The 22496-nt window shown below is 39.7% G+C and overlaps 1 protein-coding gene across 2 annotated transcripts in view; it reads left to right on the plus strand.

Annotated features, from left to right (window-relative positions):
* Positions 1 to 1108: 1108 nt before the first annotated feature.
* Positions 1109 to 22496, plus strand: part of MFSD11 (major facilitator superfamily domain containing 11) — a 30263-nt gene continuing 8875 nt past the window's right edge. Inside the window, exons 1-13 of one of the 2 annotated variants that reach the window (XM_077832995.1) lie at positions 1109 to 1165; positions 1520 to 1690; positions 3751 to 3806; positions 4693 to 4800; positions 5273 to 5352; positions 5463 to 5559; positions 6014 to 6072; positions 10383 to 10527; positions 11926 to 11966; positions 13125 to 13190; positions 18897 to 19022; positions 20671 to 20845; positions 22288 to 22423. In XM_077832995.1, coding sequence (XP_077689121.1) covers positions 1139 to 1165; positions 1520 to 1690; positions 3751 to 3806; positions 4693 to 4800; positions 5273 to 5352; positions 5463 to 5559; positions 6014 to 6072; positions 10383 to 10527; positions 11926 to 11966; positions 13125 to 13190; positions 18897 to 19022; positions 20671 to 20845; positions 22288 to 22423 — 1287 coding nt within the window. In that variant the 5' untranslated portion in view covers positions 1109 to 1138. The remainder of the gene's footprint in view (positions 1166 to 1519; positions 1691 to 3750; positions 3807 to 4692; positions 4801 to 5272; positions 5353 to 5462; positions 5560 to 6013; positions 6073 to 10382; positions 10528 to 11925; positions 11967 to 13124; positions 13191 to 18896; positions 19023 to 20670; positions 20846 to 22287; positions 22424 to 22496) is intronic. The other variant, XM_077832997.1, reaches the window with a different exon arrangement.

Here is a 22496-nt window from a genome sequence, read left to right on the forward strand (position 1 = left end):
CTGTTGTAAGTGTTCATAATGTAGAAATGGGGGGAAAGAGCTACTGTTCCCAAGTACATAACCAAGGCTTTGCTCCTGCAATGTGATCCATTCATGCATCCCCTTTGAGCCCTGGCTCTTACTCCAAGTCAATACTCATAAGAGTAGTGTTATTGACTAGCATAAGTAACAAGAAAGCTCTAGTTTCAAATAAATTGCTGTACAATTTTGCAAAATAATTGCAGAGAAATCTTTAAAATACTTAATAAGTAATACAGTGGTTTTGACTGTTGTTGGAATGGTAGGTTGTGGATAAGCCTTTCAGGACAGGAAGAAATGCTGGGTGAAGCCATTGGACTTCAATGAAGTCCATGGGAGTTTTGTCACTGACTTCAACTTGGCCAGTTTTACCCTATGTCTTTGTATGTGTTTGTGCAGCAGTTAGCACAATCCTGATTGGCACCTCTAGGTACTCTTGTAATACAAGTGCTAAATAATAATAGCAGGAAGTGGGGGTAGAGTTAACATGAGATGTCTGACTTTCTTTTTCTGCTTTACTCACTTTTTAAAATAGGAATCTTCTGATCTTGAGGATTACTTACTTTAATTTTTTTTTACAAAACTCAATACATAAATATATTAGCAATTAAACAGGTTTTTTGTTGGAAGGATTTCAGGGAAAAATATTGAATGATGGTAGAGGCAGCTATTTCATTTCCTTTTCAGAGTGAATGAGTGACACACAGAAACAGCGAGAGAGACTGTGCGTGTGTGTCAGTGACAATGAAATGTTTCCTTTCCTTTCTTTTCTGCTGTATTGTTGAAAGGACGTCCTGAGCTTTTCAGTCTTCATTTATGAATGCTCTTTGCGTGACTGAAAGCAGTAGGTGACAGTTTTCTTAAAAGACTTTCTGAAAGATTTGGTTTCTTGCCCAAAGTATTGTTGTCTAAAGGTTACAGAATATTATTTACAGTAACCACAAACATACTATTGTTATTTTAAGTAATATTTTAGATTTACTCTTTTTTTAAGTCGGAGAAATGCTGAAACTGCATTTCCCAGAGTGCATGAGGGTGTTCTAGCCTGATTAGTCAGCTGACCTGGATTGTGAAATATTCCTTATTTCCTGTTCAGCATTAATGGACATGGCTCGTGTGTATGAGTGTCCTTTCTTTCTTTTGTCAGGTGATTTAATGTCTTTTGACTAAAATCTTATTCAGAGCAATGGTGGCAAGGAAGTGAGCTGATTTACTAATTCAGCAGGTTGGAAACTACTTCTAGGGGGAAGGGATGTCATGAAGAAATAATATACTGCACTCTGCATATCTTCATATGAAAGGATCTAAATAATCTTCACAACGCCTATTAAACCGTTGACTTGGGTTTTTTTCAGTGTTATTGTTTTTTTAATTTTCTTTTCTTTACAGTGGAGACTAGACCTCTTGACTTGCCAGTGAATACAGTACTTCTTAACAATTAGTTTTAAATAACCTGTTTGTGAGGGGTTTTTTCCTTGTGGTTTTTTTTTTTTTTTTACAGAACTTAAAAGGGAGCTTTAAAAGGAAAATAGAACTTCTTCAGACTGAAGAGGACAACTTCCTAAGAAAAAACAAAATGTCTCCTAAATCGAAAAAGCTTTTTAACATAATTATTTTAGGAATTGCTTTTATGTTTATCTTTACTGCCTTTCAAACGTGTGGAAATGTTGCGGTAAGTGCAAATATCAAAACACTCCACATCCTCACCTTTCTTTCTGACACCCCAATTTTAAGGGTTATTTTGTTTAGGGATCTAAGATGCATGATAGCATTACATTTTATCTTTTTGTGTTTCTCTTGATTTAGTATTTGCACAGGTACTTAAGTAATCTGTTTCTTTAAGAGAGTATAGCAATGAAGTAATAATGGTATGGGTTAATACATGGTTGCTTAGAAAAAAATTAAGTTAATTAAACACATTCATCTTAATAATATCTGCTCTGGCAATTATCTGTCTAGCAATTGAATTAAACTGGATCTTGTCATGTTTCTGAGCTTTTTTATAATTTCGCTGTAAAACACATGACCACGATGCTATTTTTTGTAACTTTGTCACCTAATTTCTCCTGGTTAATTAATCTTCCTTAATCTCACATTTTCTCTGTGTAATGACAAACAGGAGATTGAAGGGGTATGAATACAGTATCTGGCAAGTGGTCATACTGTCACAATTGACAGAACTGCCAAGTCACTTTACATCTCACTAAATAATTTACTGCCAGTCTCTCTCTCCTTTACTGCAGGCAAATTGGACATAAAAATAATTCAATTTATCTTTAGAAGCAGACTGCCCTTTTATTACTTTTATTATTATAAACCTGTGTTTGCCATATTTAGAGACTCTCTTTTCTTATTTTCAGGAGGAATTCCCTGTTTGTAGGTGTATAAAGGTTGCTTTACCATGTTGTATGATTAATTTATGGTGGAGGAGACTGATCTTGTGGTTAAAGCACAGAACAGAGAGTTTGCAAATAGAGGTTCAATTTGTGATTGCTACAGACCATGTCCATGTCTCAGTTTCCATTTCTGTAAAAATGGGGCTCATACTGTTTTACATTAAAGAGGTGTTGGGAGGCCTAATTTGTTAATGTCTGTTAAATACTTTGAGATCTAAAGGCACTATAGAATCACAAAATACTAGTTATTGTTTCAAATGGACAGCTTCACCCCAAGCATCTTTGTGGGGTGAACTTTTATAAATAAAAGCTGTATACAGTTTTGTTGTAGCCATATTAGTCCCAGGATATTACATTAAAAGATGCACAGCATAGCCGCTCTTTGTTGGCAGGAGAGGGCTCTCCCACCGACAAAAAACTTCCACCCCCAACGAGCAGCGGCAGCTTTGTCAACAGGAGAGCTCTTCTGCCGATAAAGCACTGTTCACACCGGCCCTTTTTAGTCGGTAAACGTTTTGTCGTTCGGGGTGGTATTGTTTTTTTCACACCCCTGAACAACAAAAATTTTACCAACGAAAGTCCAGTGTAGACAAAGCCTTAGAGAGAGAGACAAGGTAAGTGAGGTAATATCTTTTATTGGACCAACTTCTGTTGATGAGAGAGAGCTTGTCCAATAAAAGATACTACCTCACCCATCTTGTCTCTCATAAATAAAAGTGTCTGCAAGAAATATCCATTGTCTGGCAGTGAATGAATCAGGACTTAGGTTCCATTGTTCAAATTGCAGTTGCCCCGGGACCAAACCAGCATACCAGAAAACCAGTTGACAGAGGGAGAGTGTAGGAAGGAAGGCCTAGATCCACAAAGGGGCTTAGTCTCAGATCCCTCTAAGGTATTTAGGTGCCCTAACTTCTCTTGAAATCAACAGAAGTTGGGAGCCTAAAACCTCTGAGGTTCAGGGCCTTAGGCTGTAATTAATAAATGTGGTTTTCAAAGGCTTGCGTACTGCTCATTTGAAAAGAGAAGGGAGTGTAGAGTAATTAGAAAAGGGGGATGGAAGTCAAAATTTTGATGTCCAGTCCTTGACTCTGCCACTAAATCTGAACAAGTTGCAGTTCAGTTTCCCTAACTGTACAATGGGTGTAATAGTTACTTCCTCACATAGGTTTTACAAGGTTTAACGGCCATTTCTAAACTACTTTTAGTTCCTTGGGTGTTGTTATTAACAATCAGTTCTAACTTTGCTCTCTTATGCTAATCTGTCTGTAGTTTTCAGATTTAAAAAAAACTATAAAATGTACTTTCTGTATTATTATTTATAATTTTCTCTACACAGCAAACTGTTATCACGAATTTAAACAACACAAATTTTCATGGCAGTGGCTATACCAGGTAAGTTACAGTGATATTTTTGTCCTTTTGTTACTTTAAGAGGCATAGCTAGTCCTAATGAAATCTTATAGGGACATGCTCTTACGTGATTGTATTGTTCTGCTGAACTCACACGTTAAAAACAAAATTATGTTATCATACTTAAACACAGCTTAATTTTGCATGTATATCTTTCTATTTAAATGAACCACTTTAATGTTTTGCACTTTTTCTGTGTAGGGAGAAACAATGCCATACTTTGCTTTTTATCTTGGGTCATGCAGTCTGTGGTGAAATTATTGAAAAGTAAAGCAGCTAACTAAGGCGTTGATCCTACAAACTTATCTGCATGTGTGGACCTTTGTACAGGGTCTGCCTGTGCAGATCAGCTTGCAGGAGAGATTTCAACAGTCACATGGAAGGGAACACTCTGAAAGATAGGAGGAAAATCAGGGTATCAGAGCTGTGGAAACCAGTAAGTGAGCTGTAGCTCACGAAAGCTTATGCTCAAATAAATTTTGTTAGTCTCTAAGGTGCCACAAGTACTCCTTTTCTTTTTGCAGTTTTTTAATGTTTATTATTTTGCCATAGCAACCAAAGTCCCTAATCATGATCAGGGGCCTGTTGTGCTGGGACTCTGCAATCATTTAGGAAGACTTGGTTGCTGCCCTGAAGAGTTTACAATCTAATTTAAGATAAGGTGCAACAAACAAGGGTAAATAACAATAGAAGGGAAAGAGAGGCTAAAATAATAAGATCATGCAGTTACATAGGCTAGCGATATGTTTGATGTAATAGTTTTGAATCATTTGAAAAATGTCCTTAAATAAATAAAATTTGCTACACTATCCAATACTCTTGAATTTCATTTGAAATGCTTATTTGTCTTTATTATTTATTTGTGTAGCATGGCCATTATTTATGGGGTGTTCTCTGCATCAAATCTTATTTCACCTTCAGTGGTTGCTGTAGTGGGACCTCAGTTATCCATGTTTGTTAGCGGTCTATTTTACAGGTAAGTAATTCATTTAAATCTGTAGTTTCTGTTTCTTATGTATTTCCTCCCTTTACTTCAAAAGGTACCATGTCATGCATGAAATTGTACTGGTTGGGAAGGCAGGGTTTGGCTTCTTGCAGTGATACTAGTGTTGCTCTTGAGTCACTTGGAATGTCACTTCAGAGCACTCCCTCCCCCAGAGACAGTGACCGTGTTATTTCCACAGCTTTGGCAGGCCTGGCTGACCTTGTAGTAAAGACCCAAGATCAGGCCTCAGTCTAATGACTGTATTAGAAAAATAGCATTAAATGTTTAGGGTAATAAAAAACTGTTTTGTTTCAAATCTTATTGACTTGGAGTCTTTTCAAAATGAGTTTAGGAATAAGTACTTGATTTGGAGGAAGCTAAGATACAAATCTGATTGTTAAAAAGCATAATCACATAACATTGCGCACATTCAGTTTGAATATAATACATTGTTATATTTTAGCATATACATTGCGGTTTTTATCCAGCCTTTCACATGGTCCTTCTACACTGCTTCTGTTTTCATTGGGATAGCAGCTGCTGGTAAGTATTGCACTTAGTGTGTATCTGCTTGTACTTCTTCACTACATTTGTCTCTCTCTCTCGAAACTATTTTTCCTCCTTTCTCAGCAACTTTTTTGCTTGAATTTCAGTACTTTGGACTGCACAGGGAAATTGCCTGACAATAAATTCAGATGAAAACACTATTGGGAGAAACAGTGGAATTTTCTGGGCACTTTTACAGTCCAGGTAACTTTCCTTTATTAAGTCTTTCCCTGTGGTTACATGCACCCTGTACTTGCTGTTGTTGTTCAATGAGAGAGCAAGGGAGACTTTTGTCTCCAATACTTCAGAGTGATGCTCCGCAGACTATGAAATGAAAGGAAAAGCTGGAGGTGACAATTGTTGCTGATACTGAGCAATGCTTAATGGTAAATAGGAGTTATATACTGCAGGTCTTTCCTCCTGATGAACTAAAGTTAATGTCATTTCTGATATCTTGGATCCCTTTGAAATGTAGAGCTGGCCTTATGAAGGTGAATCCTCAATTTTGTTTTACATTTCTATGGGGCTAGCAGTTTGACTTGGACAGTGTGAGGACAGGCACCCTCTCTCTCTTTAACATTTACACCATATTCTTTTATATATAATTTGTTACCATAATAAATACTATATTCCTGTGTTATCCCTTTTTTGTTTGCAGCTTGTTTTTTGGAAATCTTTATATATACTTTGCTTGGCGTGGGAAAATTCATATATCAGGTTTGTATTACTTGCTTTGTGTGTAGAATACTTTGATGTATCATAATGTATGAAAAAATGGATAAAACAATGAAGTAGGAAGCAGCCATAGCCTATGTCTACATTACGGCTGCTTCTACACTGTGCTGCTGTAAGGTCTCCTGTGTAGTCCCTCTATGCTGGCGGGAGAGAGCTCCCCCACTACCATAATTAAGCCACCCCCAACCCAAGTGGCGATAGCTGTGTTGGCGGGAGATGCACACTGGTGTTTTTGTCTGTGAAACTTTTGTCGGGGTGTTTTTTGCACATCCCGACTGACAAAAGTGCTAGTGTAGACATAGCCATAGTTGTGACAGCTAGAAACATAGGGAACAGCAGGTAAAATTTGTGTTTGTTTTCTGGGGAGTATTTTAGTTTTAGGCTTTGTCTACACTAGCAATTGAAAGACAAAACGTTTGTTGTTCAGAGGTGTTAAAAACACCCTCCCCCCCCCCGAAAGAAAAAAGTTTTGTCGACGACACATGCTGGTGTGAACAGCGCTTTGTAGTCAGGAGTGCTCTCCTGCCAACAACACTAATGCCGCTCATTGGGGCTGGAAGTTATTTGTTGGTGGGAGAGCGCTCTCCTGCCGACAAACAGTGGCTACACTGTGCACCTTTTAGCAGCACGACTGTTGCGCCATAGCCGTGTCGCAAAAAGCTGCGTAGTATAGACATAACCTTAGTATGTAAAGCCATGTAATACAAGAGCTGTGAATATCTCCAGTGTTCCTGGCTGCTGTTCCCTTTGCCTTCTTTCAGGACTTGTGTACAGAGGGAAATTGATCAGAATAGTTGTCACAGAGTCCCCGGGCAATGCTCTGGAACTGCTCCCTACGAAGCCAGTCAGGACTCTGGGGAAGTCTCCTTTCTGTGAGCAGACTGTCTGCAGGACACACAGCTCACACAGCTTCCATCTTCCTGGGTCTGACCTTGGAGCATTCAGCATCCTCTCTGCCCCTCCTTGCGCTTCCCACAGCGAGTCCGCCCAGGCAGGGTCCTGGGGAAGCCAGAGGGTCCTGCACCCCAACTCCGCAGTGAGACATAACTCTCAGCGAGCCAGTAAAACAGAGGTTTATTAGAAAACAGGAACATGGTCTAACACAGAGCTTGTAGGTGCAGAGAACAGGACCCCTCAGCTGGCTCCATTTTGGGGGGCAGTGAGCCAGACAACCACGTCTGCACTTCACTCCATGTCCCCAACCAGCCCCAACTGACTCTCTCCAGCCCCTCCTCCTCTGGGCTTTGTCCCTTTCCCAGGCCAGGAGGCCACCGGATTCCTTTGTTCTCCAACCCTTTAGCTCTCACCTTGCAGGGGGGAAGGGCCAGGCCATCTGTTGCCAGGAAACAGGGTGTTGGCCATTCTCTATGTCCAGACCCCTGCACACACCTGCCCTCTAGGGCTCTGCAACGATCATACACCCTTATCCCACCACCTAGATACTTAAGAACTGCATAGGGGAAACTGAGGCACCCGCACACTATTCAGAGGAAACATTAAGAACAGTCGCACTTCATCACAATAGTTTATTGCAGAATTCCATAATAGCTTCCCATGTGAAGACTCTTATTCTGAAATAAGAATGTCTACATGGGGAGCTGTTCTGGAATAGCTATTACACTTTAAATTCACATCCTGCCTTTTCCAAAATAATATCCTGGTGCAGACAAACCCTCAGTGTCCCTGTCTTGATACAGATAATCAAGGTTAATTTCCTGTTTGAATTATAATTAATATTGTGGCTGGAGCCTTCCAAATCTATCAGAGTAGAACTTGGAGCAAAGTGCACTCATATTCAGTGGAGAAAGTGACAGGTGGTCAAAGCTGTAGGGCTCCATACAGAACATCTGGGACCTGAGTTGCTCTGAAAAGGTGGAGGCAGGGATTGATATATATCGGTAGTGGTTGTCAACTCAGGGCTTGGCTACACTTGTGAGTTACAGCGCAATAAAGGAGCCCCAGGCGCACTAGGTCACTACCCGTCCACACTGGCAAGGCATGTAGAGCGCTCTGACTCCGCGGCTACAGCGCTGCTGGTACTCCACCTTGGGGAGTGGAATAACGTTTGCTGCGCCCCCGGTGGAGCGCTGCGGCACCAGTGTGAACGAGCTGTTGCATTACTGCGCTCTGTTGACCTCTGGAAACGTCCCATAATCCCCTTAATTCAAGTGGCCACTCTTGTCATTGTTTTGAACTCGCTGTAGGAATGCGGATATGCCCTTTCAAAGCTTGGTTTCTGACAGCTGGTTGCTTATCTGCTCCGGGACAAAGGAACCATTACTGAGGAATGCTGCTTGTTTTGAGTGAGTTAGAGAGAGGCGGGGCGGGGTGGGGGGGGAGGGAGGTCTGCTGCTGTCTGAATTTACAAGACAGCATGCTGACACGCTCTCAGCCCCCCAAAAATCCACTCTCTCTCCCTCCACATACACACAAAACACTCCCTGTCACACTCCATCCACTCCCTGCATTTGAAAAGCATGTTGCAGCCACTTGCACGCTGGGGTAACTATCACAATGCACTGCTCTTTGTGGCATAGCAAAAGCTGCTAATGTGGCCACGCCAGTGCGCTTCCAGCTGAGAGTGTAAACACTCGACAGCGTTTTCCCTGCTGCGGTCTCCAAAGGCTGGTTTAACTCCCAGCGCTCTTCAACTGCAAATGTAGCCATGCCCTAAGAAGCCAACTGATTTATATGGAAACTGTGACAAAGCTTGTGTTTTAATATAATCAGTCAGAAAACCCAGAAAAAAAACAGAATTGTAATATGAAATGGAGTTGATGATCCTGCTGTAAGGTGTATGTGAGGAGAAGGGTTTCCTATATTATGTACTAAAAAAGAACTCAGATATCTGATAGACCATTCGACTATTCACATCTTTAAAACATGAAACCTTTTCCCTGTAGGACATCCTTCCAAATAAATGGAGTTTTCAACCTCATTTGATAAACATTTTAGGAGGATGTTTCTGCTAAAGACAATTTGAAATGTTGACTTTTAAATGATCATTTCAAACTTCGCAGTTAGCACCCTCTTGTGCTGAAAAGGGCAGTTCTCAGCTCTGTTACTGTACTATTGATTCAGGCTCTTTGCAGACTGAGTAGCACAGCCTACATATAAAAATAAAAAATTCAAACATCCAAGAATTAAAGTGAAAGCTTAAATTCTGCCAAAAACATAAATCTGTGGAATCTGAAATTCTATGATTCCTGATTTATATTGCTCCTGCTAATCACCTCGGATTACAGCATTTAGCAGAACTCACACTGAAGTTTTCCTTTAACTTTAAGTGAATTAAAGTCCCTTGAAGCATGTTGAAATAATTTAGGAGTCTCCTTCCATTTCATTAGAAGGTGAATGTTCCTACATTTGAACATCAGTCCCTCCTTGCCACACTTTATTTCAGGTTCCCACAAGAGCTGTTTACACATGCACATAAAATACTATTTTTAAAACTACACACACACAGACACATTGTTATTGATTTGGAATCTTACACAGGTTTTTTTTAAAAATGTATTTTAAAAAAATTCTGTTCACCTTTAAGCCATTGGAGAAATAAGTATAAGTGCGTAGGCAGTATCTTTAGGGTTGAGAAGTGGGAGCCCAAAGGTTAGTTTGTCTCAGCACAACTCATGATTAGCTGCTTCTCAGCAATTTTTCTGCCTGATGAATAGGGGAAGCCTCTGCACAAAAGAGTTTACTGTGCCAAGCAAGTTGGTTAGTGTAGAGGGACTGGTGCATGGAACATCAGGTACCTTTCCTCCAGATGCTCACTGTTATCTTCTGTCAAATTGTGAGGTTTCATGAGCCTATAGCTTTTGAAATGTATAGCTCTACCAGTTTATAGTATCACATGATGTAACATTAGTTCCTGGGGCTGGAGAGGAAGGCAGTTTTTTCTAATCAGTGTAGGGAAGATGATGTAGCCTCTGCCCTGCAAGCAATAATGGATACTGTTATTGAACAGCCTCTGCACTTTCTCTTCCCTTTTATTTTCCCCCACTTAGCCACAGCCGAAAGTGGTGGTGATATTCTTTGATCAGCCAGTATTCCATTGGCATATCAGCAATGACAAAGGAACTTGCCAAACATGCGGGACACTTTGCCACACGGGTAGTAATTCAGACAACACCACTGAAATTAATATGTATTATATACACCTCTTTATAAACTGTACCTTGCTTTAGCATGGGAACTTCTTAGCTATCTGCACCATTATTTGTGGAGATAGTTTACTAGACTTGAATTGTTTTATGCAGACCTGTGTGTGACACCTTTTTGATTTTCCACAGAGAGCGATCGCAGGACTGTCTTCATTGCTCTAACTGTCTTCAGTCTCGTGGGCACATTTCTGTTCTTTCTGATTAGGAAATCAGAGGAGTCAAACACACTGGAGGAGGAAGTCTCCTCCACTGATGAAAGCACTGTAGACAACTCGTAAGTGCTTATGGCAATAACACATTACCATCCAGCCAGGCACGTGTGTACCTAGTGCATAATGGAAAACTCCTTATTTGCTTCTCCCTCTGAACCAAAAGCATCTAGAATTTGAATAAAGTATAGGAGAGTCCCTGGAGCTATTACCTAGTTGATGCAATCCTTACTTGTTCTCCTCATAGGCGGTACACTTGAGCATGGGATAGGGCATAACAAATAGTGTTTTTTCATTGGTGAGTAAGGGTCTTTGGGGAGACTTCATTTATCTCCCTCCTCTCACTATTAAGCGTATGTATGTTCTTTCATATTTTTCCTTGCCCTTATCTCCAAACAGTAACTATTGGTCTCCAACCATGGAAGTGATTTGGGGATAGAAGCAGAACAGAGGGGGGTTTATGAAGGTAAAAAAAGACCTGGGGTCAGATTGGGATGAGACTGTTTACTTCCCTTCTAAAAGCACATTCTCAATTTGTGTCTCTGCAATAATTCTGCAAGAGAGGGCTGACTTCCTTATTGAGCAGCACAGAAAGAACCTTCAGAGCCTCTTCGAGAATTATAGGAAGCTTGATTCACTCTTATCAGAATTTGTATCTGGTAGTCAAGTGCCTTTGTAGTTCTAAGAGCTTTGTAGGTTTCTAAACCCTTTTATCCACACCCCTTACCTTAAACAATTCTTCCATTGTCCTTTATTAGTTATTTGAAGCTAAGTGGTTTGTAATTTTGGTTTGCTGGTGGAGATAGGGCTTAGAATTCTTACTACTTTGTCTTTTTGGCAGGTGCTTTGTGTATGGGTCTGGATTTTCAAAAGCATCTGCTCAACAAGGCCTGTCGTATCAGTAGCAATGGAGGCTGATTATCTGGCCAACAGTTTTAAAGAAATATCATGCCACAGTGGTAGGCAAGGGTTGTTTGGAAAGATTTAATAACCTGTGGAGAGCTGTTCAGCTATCAGTTATTATTTAGCTGCAGATCACACATAAATGACCTAGGTATCATGCTGATGTGCACATTAGAAATGCATAGCTATAAGCACTAAAGTCTCTCTGAAACAGTATTTGCAGATACAGTTATTTTATTAGCCAGCTGTAGGATGATTAGAAAGACGAGAGCACATGTAGTGGAGAGAACAAGTCTGATACAGACAAAGCCCAGAGACATAGTGCTATAAAAGAGGATACTTTGTGAATGACATACACCCCCACTAAAGGTAGATATCTTTTTCAACTAGAGGATTATTTCACAAAAATGTTTTATTAAACATAGTGTGTTGAAATTGCTAATTATGGGCAGGAAAATGTACAGAAAACTAAAATATGAATTTGTCTATTTTCCATCATAATGGTAAAAGCATGGTTATCTCTGGTTCATCTTTCTGATCTTAAGAAAATATTTACACAGGTCTATCCAAAGCAAAGCGACGAGGGCAGTGGATGCATTTAGTAAGTATTATTGCACTTTAGAACCATTTCTCAAAAATATTACAACAGATCTATGAACTGTCAAATGATCCTATTTGTACACAACCATATATAAATAATTTTAAACAGAAATTTGGCTTTAATAATGCAGGGCAATAGACCTGCAGTCTCCCCTTCCTTAATCCTGAGACACTTAATCTTCTTTGTTTATCACTCAGCTAAACAACCCTCACAGTTCCCTCCTCTGTTCTTCATTCAGCCAATGTATCATGTAGCCCAGATCCTTCATATCCCAGATCAGTCCAGGATCTTTAGAGTCTTCAGTGGTGGTGCCTGCTTTAAAGTGATATGACACTGAGGCAAAGAGTAGGCTGCATTTGTGTTTTGAAGGCTCTAGGCACCTCCTGGTTCAAGGCTCAGTGGAAAGAGCAAAGATCTCATTCTGTGGAGATTAAAGAGGACTGATGAACAATTGTGCGAGTTGCTGAGTTGAGAGAGAAGCAAAGGATATTTGACAGTCTCAGGACAGAAGTGAAACAAGTCTAGGGAGGTGAAAAAGAGGGTTAACACTAGAAAGGGAGGACAGGATGTGAGAGGGAGAGATCATGGGGATGAGGGGAGGAAAAAAGGAAAAGCCACTCTATGAAAGTAAAAATGTTTCCCATTAAAGAAAGAGCAAGATGAAGTATAAGTTACCTTTTGTATGAATTTACATCAACATTTACAATAAAGTTCAACAATTTAAAAAAATAAAAATTCTTCATTCGGATACATGTGTGCAGCTCCCACTGGAGCTTGTAAGTAGTGGCACTTAACTGTTGATATCTGAAGGCAGAATTTGGCCCAAAAACATTTAGAAAAACTCAATTACTGTAAAATAAAAATATTCTGAATTGAGATTACAAGAGTACAGTACATAAAACCACTCAGCCTTTAGTCACTGGAAAATGTATTTGGTTGATTTCCCTCTCTACCCTGCCCCCCCACAATAAAACCCATTCAGATTGGTCTTTTAAGTTAAAGGCCCCCTTTGTAGCAGCCTTATTTAATCAAAGAGAGAAAAAATCAGTACATGATTTGCATCGCTTTAACATATTTGTGCCTTTGGTAAACAGCAAAAGAAAATAAATGCACCCTTAATGTCAGTGAATTTTATTCATTTATATTTTTTCTTTGCAGAGAGATCTATTAAACTGTACTTCACCAAAGAGATTTTGCTCCTTAGTGTTACAACAGCTTATACAGGTAATGAAACAGGCAAAAGGACACAATCATTTGCTAGTGCCAGGGCATTTTATGGGACACTAAATGAGTACCCCTCAATCAGGATCATATTCCTGTATCCCAGTATATATTACTTTAATGTATTGGAGTTTATTACCGTTTTGTAGTATTTTTGTACTCTGTTTCTGAAAAATGCTCTTCTATAGATTAATTTTTTTGTACCCAACCCTGCCAAAATTATGGGATTTAATAAGAGTTGTTAAACCCAGTTTAAGGTCAGCCAATTTATATCTTGGTTTGGGCATGGTTTATGAGTCTGCTTTATTACACAGTTTGTCCCTGTTCATACTGGCCAGATTGAATCATGTTAGAACACAATTAAACTGCAGTAAAGTCTAATAATGGTAATTAAACTCATTTTTGTAGATGAGGTCTTTAATATCAGCTCCATCAGACTTGCAATGAAGTGTAGGAGACTTTTGTAAGAGCCCTTGTCCTAAAACCATGTGTGCATTAGGAAAATGTTGCAAAGACTTCCTACATTGCAATCACTGATTTGACTCTGTAGTAGGGCAGCCCCCACGTGGAGTGCCCTCCTGAGGCAGGTCTCTACACAATAAAAACATAAGAATGGCCATACTGGGTCAGACCAAAGGACAAGGTCCATCTAGCCCAGTATCCTGTCTTCTGACAGTGGCCAATGCCAAGTGCCCCACAGGGAATGAACAGAGCAGGTAATCATCAAGTGATCCATCCCCTGTTGCCCATTCCCAGCTTCTGGCAAACAGAGGCTAGGGGCACCATGCCTGCCCATCAGCCATTGATGGACCTGTCCTCCATGAATTTATTTAATTTTTTGAACCCTGTTATAGTCTTGGCCTTCAGAATGTTCTCTGACAAAGAGTTCCACAGGTTAACTGTGCATTGTGTGAAGAAATACTTCCTTTTGTTTGTTTTAACCTGCTGCCTATTTCATTTGGTGACCCCTAGTTCTTGTGTTATGAGAAGGAGTGAATAACACTTCCTTATTTACTTTCTCTACACCAGTCATGGTTTTATAGACCTCTATCATATCCCCCCTTAGTTGTCTCTTTTCCAAGCTGAAAAGTCCCGGTCTTATTAATTTCTCCTCATACGGAAGCTGTTTCATACCCCTAGTCATTTTTGTTGTCCTTTTCTGAACCTTTTCCAATTCCAATATATCTTTTTTGAGATGGGACGAACATATCTGCACACAGTTTTCAAGATGTGGGCGTACCATGGATTTATATAGAGGCAATATGATATTTTCTGTCTTATTATCTATCCCTTTCTTAATGATTCTTAACATTCTGTTCACTTTTTTGACTGCCACTGAACATTGAGTGAGTGTTTTCAGAGAACTATCCATATGAAGCCAAGATCTCTCTCTTGACTGGTTACAGCTAATTTACACCCCATCATTTTATATGTATAGTTGGGGTTATGTTTTCCAATGCATTACTTTGCATTTATGAACATTGAATTTCATCTGCCATTTTGTTGCCAAGTCACACTGTTTTGTGAGACCCTTTGGTAGCTTTTCGCAGTCTGCTTTGGACTTAATTGTCCTGAGTAGTTTGATATCATCTGCAAATTTTGCCACCTCACTGTTTATGCCTTTTTCCAGATCATTTATGAATATGTTGAATAATACTGGTCCAAGTACAGATCCCTGGGAGACACCACTTTCTCCTTGCACCTGCCTCAGTTTCCTGTTTGTTTGCCCATGGCAGACTCTCAGGCTTGGTCTACACTGTAAAGTTATAGCTGCATGCCTGTGTCAGTCACAGGTGTGAAAAAACTACATCCCTTACTGACTTAGTTATGCTGACAAAATATAGTCACAGCTATGTCGATGGAAGAGGGCTTCCATTGACATAGCCAACTTTATTCAGGGAAGTGGTATTCCTATGCTGACAGGAAAACCCAAACTGTTGTTGAAGGCTGGATCTACACTACAGGGCTATGCTGGCATACCTATGCCAGTATAGTCTCCGTAGTGCAGATATACCTTTAGTGTTTGATACAAAACCTGCCTCTGGGCATAATTTGTTCATATATACCAGTGCAGTAATTCCCCTAAAGCCCTTGCAACAAAACTGTTCTTGACAACTCACAGTAAAAATACTAAGATACAACAGTTTTTCCAGTCCTCTCTTCAGGGACAGTGCCTCCAGATCACCCACCTGAGAGTCAATGTGGCACGGTGTTCCCATTTCCTTTTTGCTCTACTCTCCAGGCCGTCCATCTGAGTGCCCAGTCTCATGAACTTTACCACAGTCCTCAAGTCAGGTTGCCCACAAGAGAGCTCCTCACTATGTTCCACACCTCAGGACTCCCTGCCTAAGTCCTACCCATGCTGAGAGCCCAACCTCTTGCTTCGAGGCCCAGCTTCTTCTCACCAGGCTGGATAGGGGTCACTGGCCAAGCCTTCTGCTCATCAGAGGCTCCCAGTTAGGTCAGGTCTCACCAACAATTCTGTTCCAGCTCTCTGCAGAACTCAGCTCTCTCTACCAGGTCTCCTATAGCTCTATCCAAGCAACTTTTTGCTCACTCTCTCTCTTTATATACTTCTAGTCTCTGATTCTCCGAGCTTTGTCTCTCATGTTCTCAGACAGTTGAGCTTTCATCTGGTGATCACCTTCCTCTAGGGGCCAGGACAGGTGCCCTGTTTTAAGACCAGTTGGTGGTCAGCTGACTAGACACATGTCCACACCCCTGAGCAACGTAGATAAGTCAGCTTAATCCCTAGTTTAGAAAGTGCTGAGTTGATAGAAGAAATCAATGGGCGTTTTATCAGGTTTCAGAGTAGCAGCCATGTTAATCTGTATCTGCAAAAAGAACAGGAGTACTTATGGCACTTTAGAGACTAACAAATTTATTTGAGCATAAGCTTTCGTGGGCTACAGCCCACTTCATCGGATGCAATAGAATGGAACATATTAATTCAAGCAGTTTCTCATTGGAATTTTTTCTCTACACAAAAGCATAAATGGACACAAATCTGACATCAGGACTCATAACATTCGAAAACCGGTAGGAGAACACTTCAACCTCTCTGGCCACTCAGTAACAGACTTAAAGGTGGCAATTTTGCAACAGAAAAGCTTCAAAAACAGACTCCAATGAGAAACTGCTGAACTTGAATTAATATTCAAACTAGATACCATTAACTTGGGTTTGAATAGAGACTGGGAGTGGCTGGGTCATTACACATATTGAATTTATTTCCCCATGTTAAGTATCCTCACACCTTCTTATCAACTGTCTAAATGGGCCATCTTGATTATCACTACAAAAGTTTTTTTCTCCTGCTGATAATAGCTCATCTTAATTAATTAGCCTCTTACTCCACTTTTTCATGTTCTCTGTGTGTATATATATATTTTTTTACTATATGTTCCATTCTATGCATCCGATGAAGTGGGCTGTAGCCCACGAAAGCTTATGCTCAAATAAATTTGTTAGTCTCTAAGGTGCCACAAGTACTCCTGTTCTTAATGGGAGTTTTGTGTAATTCAAGCCGCATTGGGCTCTTAAAGTAACCATGTCAGAAACTTAGTCTAGCTTGAAATATGTTGCTGCCATCTGGTGGCTCAAATTCACTATTACCATCTGTATTGTAAAGTGATTTGGTACAATTCATTGTAAGAGCTCCAAAAGCAGATAATGATTCTGAATTGTTGTGGTCTGTTATTGAAACTGTTCAAAGTTTTGTGAGGCTTTACTGCTCACATGCCATGTAAAATCACCTACTATTACTAGATCTTTATATGGTGTACTATATTTTCTGCAGTAGCAAAGGCCAAAGAGGTTTACTTAAGAGTTCATTTTTGGCCTGGCTTTGTGTTGGTTTAAGCAAATCTCTTTGCACTGTTGTAAATATACTTGCTATGGAAGAGTTGACATTTATAAAATGGACTCTATATATTGAAAAGTCTTATTGCATGACTCATGGTTCTGTGGTCACCCTAGTTGGGACTCAGCCATGTTACCTTCCCTCATGTTAATGACAGTACCAGGGTAGAGAAGTACCAAGCAAAACATTGGTCTTATCTTAGAGTTTAGTTTTACTTTTATTAAGTTTTAGTTAATTATGAGTGTATTGAAAGTAGTAGTACATATTAGGAGCTTAACCTGGAATCTGTCATTTCCTTTATAAGTCTTTGGACAAGGGCTCTTTTTCACAAATGCCATCACTGGACCAAAAAAAAAAAGAAGAATTTTTTCCTGCATTGAAGTCAGGCTTTAAAGACTTGATTATTTGACTGTTTCCCTGAAATGATATTTATAATAATTCTGTGGCACTTTTCATCTGCAAGAATTCCCAAAACAGTTTGAAAACTGAAATACATATTGTCTATAGGGATCACATTGCTCATCACTAAAATAGACCTACCTCTGGGATGGAACACAGCAGCTGGTCAACATTCCGCAATAACAGTACATCACAGGTTAGGACAAGGCATGAAAAATACCACATCTTATTAGAATGTTAGGGGAAGTGTATTAATTAAACACAGCTATTTATTGAGCACCTTAGGTATTTTTTTTAGCTGTGAAATATATAAAGTTTATGAAACAAAGAACAAAATTTGTGTAGGAAAGTATTAACAATCCAAGGGCAGTTTGTCTAGTGGTTAGAGCATGAGACTAGTAGTCAGAAGCTCTGAGTTCTATTATTAACTCTACTTCTGACTGATATGTGGCCTTGAGTAAGTCACTTAGCATTTTTGGGCTAGTTTTTCCCTCTGTAAAATGGGGATAATAATGGTTACTTACTTCATGTTAGGGGTGTTATGAGGATTAGGGATTTTTTGTAAAGCACTTTGAAGATGAAGAGTATACGATAAATATTATGAATGGATATAATACACAAAATAAACAAAGTGGTATATGGTCACCACAACAGTGATGCTTCATGGTATAGGTGAATATTCGTGCAGAATTTAACAAGTCAGAAAAGAGTTGCCCAAGCCGAGATCTAGCCAGAAATGACCAATGTCTTTCTGTGTTGTAGTGACCTCAGAAACATAGCATTAGTGCAGCCCATGTTGCAGTACCTATTTTTGTGAAAGCCACTACAAGTCTTAAGGTTCTCACAGGGTTCCAAATTTTGTAATGTGCTTTTTTGAAGAGTATGTAAATGACTGAAGCAATGTTTTGGCTGCTGCTGGCAGCAGGCCTACTTAATATAATATTAAATGATCATTCTAGGTGTGTCACTGGGGCTATAGTTTTGACATCCCCATTGTATAATCTTATAACCAACTTCCAGTTATATATTGTTCCACAATATCTGAAAGTAGTGATACAGAATAGGTGTGTGGTTATATTGTCATACATTTATTAAGTGGTGGGAGGTCAAAGACCCATGGTAAAATCTTACTCCCATTGAAGTCAATGTAACTTTTTCCATTGACTTCAGTGGAGCCAGAATTTCACCCCAGGTGCAGATATGACACTAACTTCACATGTCATGGTGTGTGGGTTTTTCTAAAATAGTTTATGTATTCTGACTTATGAAAGTCATATAATTATATGTCTTGGAATACTCTTAAACTAATATGATTGCATCTACAATCTTCGTCTTTTAACCATGTATTTGTGAGAGACAATGGTTAGACAAAAGGAACTTTTGCATAATGGTGTCTGAAATAATGCATAATACTACAGCTGTCAACTTTTGTCTGCCTTTCCTTAAAGGTCTGGAATTAACATTCTTTTCTGGAGTATATGGAACCTGTATTGGTGCTGTGAATAGATTTGGCACTGAAGAGAAAAGTCTTATTGGACTCTCTGGTATTTTTATTGGCGTTGGAGAAATTTTAGGTGAGTCTAAAGAAATTAAAGTTTAAGTTTAAAAAATGAAGTTGTTGAGATTATTGAAAAGGTTGTTTCTACACAAATGTACAGTGCACTACACATGTCAGACTTGCAGCAAAAGTTGCATATGCAAGAAGTAAAGTACAACTAAGATCTGCTACAATACTTGGCGGGGTTAGACTAGATGACCGTTGCGGTCCCTTCTAACCCTATGATTCTGTGATTCATTATTGTGCTGCATCTTATGTAATCATTTACACTAGTACAAACTGAATGCAGAGAAGGATGTGGAATATTACCAGATAAGAGTCTTAGCATTTTCCACCCACTTTGCATTGGTATAAATGACTATGTAAGACGACAACAATAGTGAATCCAGTCTATAGTGTTAATAGGCAATTTTTAGCATTTGTACATCATGCTTTTATGGTTAGCTGCATCTGATTTACATTTTTGTATTGGCAAAAAGAAAAGGAGGACTTGTGGCACCTTAGAGACTAACAAATGTATTTGAGCATAAGCTTTCGTGGGCTACAGCATTCGATGAAGTGAGCTGTAGCTCACGAAAGCTTATGCTCAAATACATTTGTTAGTCTCTAAGGTGCCACAAGTACTCCTTTTCTTTTTGCAAATACAGACTAACACAGCTGCTACTCTGGAACCGATTTTTGTATTGCTAAGTCTAAACCTTCTTTTTTATAATAAAAAGCTAAGGTTGTATGCTTAGAGATGAAAGACTAAACATATATCAAAGGTAAACTTAGTACTCAATTAAAATGACTGAATACAAATCTCAGTTGACTAAATCAAAATCTCCTACCCTTTGCTTACACTAGAGCATTTTGGTGTAGCTAACACCATTGAAATCCCCCAACTTGTGAAACACCCTGAATCCACACAGGCATTCACAACATGGTTGTAATTGCACTTGCTCTGAATGAGGCTAAGCACAGTATCATCCACCACTATTACCCTCCAGCAAGGGTTCTCAAACTTCATTGCACTGCAACCCCCTTCCGATAACAAAAATTACTGCATGACCCCATGCAGGGGGACCAAAGCCAAAGCCCAAGGGTTTCAGCCCCAGGTCAGGGCGCTGTAACCTGAGCCCCACCACCCACAGCTAAGGTCTTGGGCTGTGGCCCTGGGCAGTAGAGCTCAGGCTCTGGCTCAGCAAGTCTAATGCCAACCCTGGCGACCCCATTAAAATGGTGTCACAACCCACATTGGGGTCCTGACTCACAGTTTGAGACCTGCTGTCCTTCACCATTGCAATCCCTCTGAAGATAGTAAGTACTGGCAGAGCAGCTGCAACAATACAATTAGCCCTTTCAGTACTGTTCCACAAAGCTCCTGCCCACCTTTCACTGATGGCTCTGACAGCCCAGAGAACTCACCTCTGTTACCTGTCAAGTTGCATCCCTCCCCCCGTGGAACCAAGGTACCACTTGGTTGATCTCAGCTCTGCCAGTCCCTCCTTCAGGGTCTATCATAGATAAATTTCTAATGTACATTTTCAACATGTGCTGCCATATCTGAAGTTTGGATTCTTTCTTTACACTGTACATATACGATTAAATGGAAACTTTTTAAACATGTTTCTTTCTTTTTGTCATTAATCCTAATAATTATGTATTCTTTTCCCCTCCTATAGGTGGAGGATTCTTTGGCTTAGTGAACAAAGATAATCGCTTTGGCAGGAACCCAGTTGTGATGCTTGGCATTGTGGTCCATTTTTTAGCCTTTTATTTAATTTTTTACAACATACCAAATGATGCCCCCATTGCTTCCTTCAAAGGAACAGATAATAGTGCTTATATGAATCCAAGGTACAAAGTGTTTTGTTTCTCTTGATCAGCGTAATTTGAAAGCATAGAAATGTAAGGCTGTGGTATGGGCCTTAAGAGGTCTTCTAGTCCATCCTCCTGCACTGAGGCAGGATTAAATATACCAGGACCATCCCTGACAGGTGTTAGTCTTCCCTGTTTTTAAAAACCTCCAGTGACAAGGATTACACAACCTCCCTTGGTAACCTGTTCCGAGGTTGACTATCCTTATACAGTAAAAAGAAAGTTTTTCCTGATACCTAATTTAAATCTTCCTTGCTGCAGATTAAGCAGATTACTTCTTGTCCTATCCTGGCTGGATGTGGAAAAGAGTTTATCGCTGTCCTCTTTTTAACAACCTTGGAGAGAAGCAGCTTGTTCTTCTGTTGGAAAGACAGCTTCAAGCTCTTTTCATTGACTAGTGATCAAGATCCTAGAGAACGTTTCCATCCACAGTTCTCCATTCTCAGTAGCTTCAGATGTTATAGCAATTCATACCAAAATGTAGGCGGTTAAATGGCAGGTCAGAATGGTGTCAGTTCATATTAAGTGCATTGTTTGTGAACATTATTACTGATGGTCTGAGAAATTACTTTAGTTATCGTAGATGCCAGTGATTTCTGTTATTCTAATATACCAGAGGGCACAACTATACCACACACTATGACAGCAATTTCTAAAGCCAATTGAATACTCATTGTCCAGGTCCACTCCATTAACTTGTGGCCAGATTCTGCCTGTCCATTACATGGGTGCTCAGTTTGGGGAGTGGGCATCAGAAGCTTTCTTGCCTTGTGCATGCATGACCCCCGTAAGGGCCAAGAAGAATTCTAATCTCTGTGGTCAGGATATTGCAGGGATCACTCTGTTTCTGTGCCCACATTGTTCTACCATCTTGCTTCCTCCACACACACATATGAAGGAGAATGAGTTGGAAGGCAGCAATCCCATGTTTAAATACAAGTAACTGCTAATTTGCCAACGTAAGAAATTGTGAACATATTAATGGACTTGTGTTAAGCATTATATCTGAAATTTTCTGCAATTTGAAAGGTGCTTTTTAAGCCTCCCATATTCATACAGTTTTCATGCTCTCCATATCTGGTGGCTGCAGGCATTAAGATCCAGATATGCTTGCCCATTAACAGAAGAGGAGTCCCAAAGTGAGGTAGTTGTTTTAGCAGCTCCAATTCAGTGTAGGATTGACTGGCTGTAGCACTGGCAGAAAATTTAGAATTTCAGAGTACAAAAATCCTGTAAGGAAATATATCTACCACCCACATCAGTAGTTTTCCATCAAAATTCAAACCTGAATTCAATTTTCTACTTTTATTTCCAAGACAAGTCTGACAAAACAGGTTCTTTATATTGAGAATCTCTATGAGTACTAGCACTAGCCAGTAGCTGAATATCCCTATTAAAGTTGGTTTCATTTTTCCCTGCAGCAAAGAGTTGGCAATTTTATGCAGCTTTCTGTTGGGACTAGGAGACAGCTGCTTTAACACCCAACTCCTCAGTATTTTGGGGTTCCTTTATTCAGAAGACAGTGCACCTGCCTTCGCTGTCTTCAAGTTTGTCCAGGTATTATATTGCGTCAAATAGCAAAGTCACTGTGTATGTGAAGATGTCTTTTGGGTATATGAATAATTAATAT

This window comes from Eretmochelys imbricata, chromosome 14 (genome assembly GCF_965152235.1).
Source record: "Eretmochelys imbricata isolate rEreImb1 chromosome 14, rEreImb1.hap1, whole genome shotgun sequence".
In the NCBI taxonomy this organism is placed as follows: Eukaryota; Metazoa; Chordata; order Testudines; family Cheloniidae; genus Eretmochelys; species Eretmochelys imbricata.